Source organism: Ambystoma mexicanum, chromosome 10 (assembly GCF_040938575.1).
Source record: "Ambystoma mexicanum isolate Mex_15411 chromosome 10, UKY_AmexF1_1, whole genome shotgun sequence".
NCBI classification, from domain to species: domain Eukaryota; kingdom Metazoa; phylum Chordata; class Amphibia; order Caudata; family Ambystomatidae; genus Ambystoma; species Ambystoma mexicanum.
Window position 1 is genome coordinate 773,882,252 of NC_090932.1, and position 8,609 is coordinate 773,890,860.

At 43.4% G+C, this 8,609-nt stretch overlaps 1 protein-coding gene across 1 annotated transcript in view; it reads left to right on the top strand.

Moving 5' to 3' along the window:
* Positions 1–8,030, top strand: part of GMPS (guanine monophosphate synthase) — a 995,590-nt gene extending 987,560 nt beyond the window's left edge. Inside the window, exon 16 of the mRNA XM_069618429.1 lies at positions 7,474–8,030. Within this exon, the coding sequence (XP_069474530.1) occupies positions 7,474–7,575 (102 nt within the window). The 3' untranslated portion in view covers positions 7,576–8,030. The remainder of the gene's footprint in view (positions 1–7,473) is intronic.
* The last annotated feature ends 579 nt before the right edge of the window (positions 8,031–8,609 follow it).

Sequence of the window (8,609 nt, forward strand, 5' to 3'; positions counted from 1 at the left end):
AGTCCTTTCGCTGTTATTCCGCATTCGGGAAAGGCAGAGGACAGCTGGCTCAAAGAGGCCAAAGGAGATCCACCCGAGGTGGACGGGTCAAAAGTACTAAGGCCGCAGCAGCAGCAGGTCCCTCTTTACCCTCGGCATCTGCATCAGCCGCCCCTAAACCACTCTGAGGCCTTTCCACACAATACACCTGTAGGGGGCAGGTTGACTCACCATCTGACGGAATGGCAGGCTATAACGTCAGATGCTTGGGCATTGGAAACAGTTGCCCAAGGTTACTGCCTACCCTTTCTACACATTCCTCAGAGTCATCCACCGGGGAACAGCTCTCTGAAAGTTTCAGATCCGCTCCTCTTGCAGGAAATTATAGACCTGCTAGAGAAAGGTGCCATAGACCCGGTACCTGTAGCGGAAAGGAACAAGGGCTGGTACTCCCCCCTACTTTCTCATACCAAAGAAGGATGGAGGACTGAGACCCATCCTAGTCTTACGAGAATTGAACAAGTTCCTCAGGAAGGACAAGTTCAAGATGGTAACTCTCTCTCAGATCCTTCAGGCCCTCCAGCTCCAGGACTGGCTGGTATCTCTGGACCTTCAGGTTGCTTATTTCCATGTGCCAATCCATCTCAAACACAGGAAATACCTGAGGTTCGCAATTGGCGACTCTCATTATCAATTTCAAGTTCTGCCATTTGGGCTGACCTCCGCCCCGAAGGTCTTCACCAAGCTGATGTCGGTAGTGGCGGCGAGTCTAAGGAGGGAAGAGAGCCACGTCTACCCCTACCTGGACGACTGGCTGTTCAGGGCTGTATCTTCGGAACAGGCCCAGGCCCAGCTAGATTATGTCTGCCACTTCCTTCACAGACTGCGCTTCTCCCTCAATTTAAAGAAGTCACAGAAGATACCATCACAAAGACTCCAGTTCATTGGAGCGGTCCTGGACACTCCCCTGGGAAAAGCCTCGCCACCAGAGGTGAGGGCTCAAGATATTCTATAGATGGTCACCAAGTTTCAAAATGCCCAACGTCTCCCAGCCTTCGACTTTTTGAGGTTGCTAGGCCTCATGGCATCCTGCATCTTCCTTGTGCCAGAGGCTCGTCTGAGAATGAGATCTCTTCAGTGGGCACTGAGAAGTCAGTGGTCGCAATTCTCAGGGAGAATGACAGATCTCCTCCGGATTCCGGACAAGGTAGCCCGCGACCTTCAATGGTGGGCCTTTCCAGAGAACATCTTGAAAGGAGAACTGTTTTGGCAACCATGGCCGAAGATAACAGTAGTCACAGACGCCTCACTCACGGGGTGGGGAGCCCATGCCAACGACTTGACCATCAGCGGTCGTTGGTCTCCATCGGAGTCCAGACTACACATCAAACTATTAGAGCTGAGAGCAATCAGACTAGCGCTGAAAGCTTTCTTGCCATCAGTACAGGGGAAAAATGTCCTGATAATGACGGACAACACGGTGGCCATGCACTACCTCAACAAAAGGAGGCGTAGGATCACTGCCACTGTGCAGAGAGGCGATGCAGCTCTGGTTTTGGGCAATCCAAGAAGGAATCTCTCTATCGGCTGTTCACCTAGCCGGAGAGAAGAACTTGATAGAGGACGCTCTGAGCAGGCAGAGCACAGTCTCCCAAGAGTGGGAGCTAGCTCATGAAGTCCTTCAAGAGATCTTCAACCTTTGGGGAGCCCCTCAGGTGGATCTGTTTGCCACAAGCAACAACAAGAAGTGCTATCTGTTCTGTTCAAGGGAATTTCCCCCGAGAGGAGCTCTAGGAGATGCGTTCGTAGTGAACTGGGAGTTTCCACTCCTTTACGCATTCCCTCCAGTCCCTTTTATTCCTCAAATGATCAGGAGGTTGAGAAGATTCCGGAAAACCATGATCCTAATTGGCCCGGATTGGGCCAGGAGAACGTGGTACCCGGACCTTCTAGATATGTCCATCTGTCCTCCAATCCATCTTCCACTCAAAGAGAATCTTCTCTCGCAGAAGGGAGGTCAGGTTCTCCATCCAGACACCAGAACCCTCAACCTTCACGCTTGGCTTCTGAAAGGTTGAGGCACAAGGATTGGGATCTCCCTGATGATGTCATGGAGGTGTTGCTTTCGGCCAGAAGACCGGCAACAAAGTCTTTATACCGCTGCCATTGGAACAAATTTTGCAGCTGGTGTAGGGAAGAGAATATCGACCCTTTTTCATGTGGTACACCAACGGTGTTATCGTTTCTGCTCTACTTGGCAAACTCAGGCCTTCAAGTGGGCACTGTAAAAGGCTATCTTGCAGCGCTTTCTATCTTCAAGCGCACTGCAGAGGAACCATCGTATTTCAAAATTCTTCTAGTGGTACAATTTCTCAAGCGACTAACTAATGTTTACCCTCCAAAACCATTCCAGGTTCCCTTATGGGACTTAAATTTAGTCTTAAACTTCTTAATTGGCATTCCATTCAAACCACTTCACTCTTGCGCGCTGAGATGTCTCACGCTTAAAACTGTCCTATTCGTAGCACTAACATCTGCTAGGAGGGTGAGCGAGCTACAAGCTCTCTCCTGTAAACCCCCAAATACAATCTTCCACAAGGACAAGGTTGTCCTACAGGTGAAGCCTAATTTCCTCCCAAAGGTCGTTTCTGAATTTCATATTACTCAGAAAATTACCTTGCCTTCGTTCTACCCTCCTCCCCATCCGGGGAAAGAGGAGGAAAGGCTACATAGGCTGGAACCTAGGCGAGCTCTCAGCTTTTACATCAGCAGAATGGCTAGGATCAGGCAAGCAGACCAACTGTTTGTAGGATACTCAGGCCACAAGTTGGGACTACCCATAACAAAACAAAACATCTCCAGGTGGATTATTTTGGCCATCCTGGAATGTTATAGACTAGCAGGGAAAGAGCCACCCCAAAATCTCAGGGCTCATTCAACCAGGGGTATGGCAGCCTCTTCGGCTCTCCAAAGAGGGGTACCGGTTCGGGACATATATGCGGCTGCCACATGGTCGTCCGCACATACATTCACAAAATTTTACAATCTGGATTCCTCCACTGCTCAAGAGACCAGATTTGGCAGGGCCGTATTACATTCGGTCCATCCCTAAAGGAATACATAACACTCTCACTCCCGCCTCCAATTACATGCCACTGCTATGGGAGTCTATCAAAGATAAGGAATACGTCGGAGGACACAATCCCTTCGAAGAACAAGTTACTTCTTACCTGGTAACGTTCTTTCGACGCGATGTTCCTCCGACGTATTCCTTATCGCCCCTCCCAACCATCCCTGCAGTGATAACTTCCCTTGTGGTTGCAGCTTACGCTCCTTCAAGGTCACTAACCAATTCAGGCATGACTTTTCTTATGCTATAAAACAGAACGGATCAACGGACGCAGCGCGTGGCTATTTATGAGCATGGTGACGTCGGCGCCGATACGGTGGCCGTTGAAGGACATCGACTCGGCGGACGTCGACGCGCAGCGCCCTCTACAGAAAAAATTTCCGAGGCCAGCAAGCTGGAAACGTATTATCAAAGATAAGGACTACGTCGGAGGAACATCCCGTCGAAAGAACGTTACCAGGTAAGAAGTAACTTCTTCTTCAGTAATCCGTGTAGAAAAACACAGCAAACATTTTAACAACAAAAACCCACCAAGGTTAAGTTGAGCTCCACTAAATAAATTGCGCTGCTAGACTCAGTATGTTTCAAAGTACTGTCAATGAAATGACTGATTGTGATCAAACAAAAAACATGAGATGAATGTCCAATGTAGCTTGTGTTGAAAATGCTTTATCAGCCAGAAAGATTTGCCAGAAAGATTTGCCAAAGCGTGTTTCGACCTTCTACGGTCTTTCTCAAGGCAAGAAATAGTTCTGGATTACATACACAAACCAATATCATAAGAACACCAATGTAGCAAAAAACATTTTTGTCATCACAATTTCCAAAGTGCCCATACATTTGAAGTGTAACACATACAAACATTTTGATTCAAATGGATGTATACATGGGATAGCAAAAACACACTAAAAAATAGTATCAGAATATGAATGCATAAATTACCAAGGTTACCAGAACCATGATCGTCATACATGTTCCAGGATCATGTCATCATTAAAATAGACAATGAGATCATAACAAAGAAGAGGAAAGCACAGAGGCCAAATAGGCCTCATTGTTAAACAGGATAAATCAATCAAAGTTGTGCATTAAACGATTAATCAGTGCCTAACAATTTTAAACTCAGCATGTACTAACTCACCCTCTTGTTATACACACGAACCTGTATTAAATAGAATGCCCAACTGGGCTTTGCCTGTAAACTGAAGCCCCGAACTTCCAGTGGCCGTGCCAAGACAGTGCCTGCTTGTAAACCAAAAGTGACATTACTACTGGTGTGCCCTAATAACACTGAGTGACTTCTATATCTACCACCACACCATCTTAAGTGCAGCCCAATGTGCTCAACCTGTCACTTGGTCAAAAAAATGTATATATATACCAAATTGAAGTCCTGCTGATGCTGCTGCATATGATGGGGATTGTTTTTGAAATAAATATAAAGGTTGTCTCCAACGGCCTGTGTGAAAGCATGAAAATTGCAAATTATGTGTAAAAATATAAATAAAAATTCCCTGAACAAAAACGATTTGTATGTCCAGCACCTTAAAATCTACAACCAGTAACACCCTGGTGTAATTTACCTGCAAGTAAAGGCAATTAAGCCAAACAAACTCGATATAAATGCATTGAGTCACTGAAAGGCTCCAACGTGCGTCATGGAGCAATAATCTGCATCTAAAACCAAATAAGATGAAAGCACATGCACTTGGTGTCAGTGCAGAACCATGTTACTGAAAACCCAAGCGTTGTTTATACCCTGATATACAAAAAGTAAATACAGTCTTACCTGACCAAATAAACTGCCGTCTCCTACAAAAGTTAAGGCGTCCACATAACCGCACGGATGCTGCTCGGTACCATGTCATCCGAGTAAAGCACCTCGCGGATGGAAAAATAAACACGTGATTCGTCAAGTGACTATAAACTGTCAATACCACTCCTCATCCATGCCGAGCTGGATAAATATGACGTAAGAAAATATATACTATCAAGTGACCGCATGCCTGATTATATGAATAAAATGCAAATATATAAGTAAAAACTGAAAACTAATTTTAAATCCATCCGCCCAACAAAAAAAAGGGGCTGTATAATAATGACGATACCCCTCCAGCACTGAGCCATCCAGGCATTCAGATAGCAGCAATAAGCATATTGTTACGCACGTGAAACTAGAATAAGGCAAAATGAAATGAGGATAAGATCAAATGTAAAGGTAATTACACTACAAAAGGGGGTTGGCCTACGGTCTGGGATAAAAATTGATACATGACCAAATCCCCTCCCAACTGTACCATTATAATATATACATCTCAGAAAGAACCAAGAAAAAACCCAGCTTGTAACTGGGCCAACATCACTAATATGATATGTGAAAAAAGGTGGGCAATCCAAGACCAGAAAAAATGCAAATAAAAGAAAAGATATATGGAGTTGAATTTGGTATTGCAGTCAGGCACTGAGCCGCCAGCTCATCCAGATTCGGCCACTTTTGACTATTGGTGTACCACGCAGAATATTAGTGTCACTCGCATTCTACTCGTCCATACACAATTAAGTAACAGCCAGATATTGCTGATTCTCCTGACAATAAGATATCAATAGTTCTCCATGAGTGACATTCCTCCACATAGAGATGGCTCACAGACTTACAACCTTTAGAGAAACGTATGTAATTCGTGTCTGTGTTAAGACCCTCCAAAGTATACATAAGGCGACATATAGTTTGTGCTTCCAACTGGTGCAATAGAGCTTGTCAGTCACCACCCCTTGGATGAACCCGAGCCTGCATTAGCCCAATGAAGCGAAGGTTAAGGACATCATCCATTTGATGATGTGCCCGCCAATGTATGGCACGAGGTAGTTTGGGATCGACACTTTTCAAATGAGTAAAGTGTTCTCTGATGCGAATCCTCAATTTCCTGATTGTAGAACCCACATACACTTTACCACAAACACATAAGATCGCATACACCACAGATTTAGATTTGCAATTGAGAAAATCCCTCATTTGGATAGAACGACTATTATGACATGTAAATGAATCAGCACAAATTGAAAATTTACAAAAATTACGCATACCACATTTGATAATACCTTTGGGTTTAGGAGGTAACCAAGTCAGTTGTTCAACTCTCTCTGTCCTTGGATCCAAGAAAGAAGCACAGAGCTGACCTCTGAGCGTCTGATTACGCGTGAATATAAACTTAGGTCGATCAGTGATATAGGAACTTAAATCTGTGTCCAATTTTAAAATGTACCAATGCTTGTTGAGCAATCTAAACAACATGTGTGAGTTTTGAACATATTCTGTGATAATTTGCACTTCGGAACTATCCGTAGGTTTTTTTGTTTGAGAAACTGCAGTAAAGTATCACGTGAAATGTCATTGGCACGTTGCATGCCTTTCTGGATACATTGTCTTGAGTACCCTCGTTTCAGAAAACGCTCCTTAATCTGTATACAATATCTCATAGGCTGCTTGAGTACTACAATTCCTGTGAGCTCGATGAAATTCTCCAGATGGTATATTGTTAATTACAGTGCGTTTGTGACAACTGGTAGCATTCAAAATCGAATTTACAGCATTTGTTTTCTAAACGTCTGTGTATGTATCTTCTGATTGATAATACTGGTGGATAAGTCTAAGAATTCAATTTGTGCACGACTACAATGTCCCGAGAATTCAATCCCAAATGTATTGACATTTAAATGATCAGCAAATTCTTGAAAAGATTCCTTAGTGCCATTCCAAACCAAAAAAACGTCATCAATATATCTTTTCCATTCCACACTATTAGCATTGAATTGGTGTGTTGTGAAGATGTAGTGATGTTCAAAATAACCCATAAAGAGATTGGCCAATGACGGAGCATACTTGGGCCCCCATGGCCAACAAACATTTGAGTTGCACTCCAATGGGCAGAAACAGTCATTCAATTCTCGCATCCAGAGCCACATTCCGTTATTATTGTCTGGCACAGCTGCTAGTTGCTTGTTCACATAATAATCGCCCAATGAAAGTTACCAGGAGTACAGCTGCAAATCACGCCTTTCCTGTGTTGGTGCTAATTCAGTGATGTGGCTGCTGCCTAGAAGCAGAGTGGGGGCATGTATAACCCACGCAGTTACATTGATTTAACACCGCCCAAACTGTTTGTCTTGCCAATGTGTGTTTCAAAATCTGAATATCTGTGACAATCATGGTAAATTTCACTTTGTGTAGTATATATCTATAATTCTTTTGTACATGTGTTTAAACGCAAAGTAAAATGTTAAATTGTTATGGTTTGACAAATGCTATATAATACATATTATGATTCTTGTAACGCCTGACACATGGTCTTTACAAACCCTTGCAGGTGATCTTGAAGATGGTGACCGAGATTAAGAAAATTCCTGGCATTTCAAGAGTGATGTTTGACTTGACCTCAAAGCCTCCAGGGACGACGGAGTGGGAGTAATAGTCTACTTTAGTCACTGTGAAGTTTAAATTATATCCGAAAAACATTCCCAGTGTTGACATACAGTACTGAGAAGAGGTGGAAGCTGCTAGAAGCCATCCTATTCCTTTCCTGGTGCATATACCTAAAACAGGTGCGATAGTAAATATTAGAAGTGGGGCCGAGGAATTGTACGGGTAAATAATCATGGCAGCATTGGCCCAGTGAAGTGTCACCATTGCAGACAGATTCATACTGCTTTTGCCTTTCGTTTTACCGAATCTGCTTGTTTTCATGTGTTTTATTGTTGCCATCATTTGAAAGTCTCTGTTTTTGTATACTGTATAAAAAGAGACCATGTGTTATTTACGTTTAGCAAAACCATTGTTATAACCTAATAATGTAAAATTAACTGATGTGACCAACTGCTTTTGAACAGATTTATTACAAATAAATATTTTGCCAAATGGACTAAACATTGTGGAGTCACGAGTTTCTTTAGTGAATATTCTTTCTGTTACTTCCCAACCTCCTTATGGGCGAAGAAGCCTGCAATTGGCCGACTCTGCTCATGGCAAGGCTCTGCCTCATTTGGTCTCCTTGATTTATTTGTTCCTTGCTTACCAGAAGGATTATATGAGCAAAGTGCCTTGACTTTTTCGATTTTTGATCTCCTATTTCACTTGGCTTGCTTTTACTTCAAAATCGTACGCCATTTAAAATTGTTTTTTTAGGTGTACAGACTTTGCAATGTGAGGAGCCTCTCTGTTAACAGCTACCGCCAAATCCACACAATCGTTCTTTGTTGACATCTGACCCTCACTATTCGGGATTGTCCAATCATGTTGACAAATGTCAAGTTACACAGTGTTGGACTGCCCTACAGGGAAATATGGAACTTTCCTGGTAGGCCTCTGCACCCCGGGACTCTTGTCTTGTAACCTATTTTATTTCCAGGTTTTTCAAGATGTGTCTCTTCCCTTGATTTCTTCCACCACCTTACAATCTTCTCTCGTTATTTATCTACTTTTTTCCCACTTGGTCAAATATTGGGA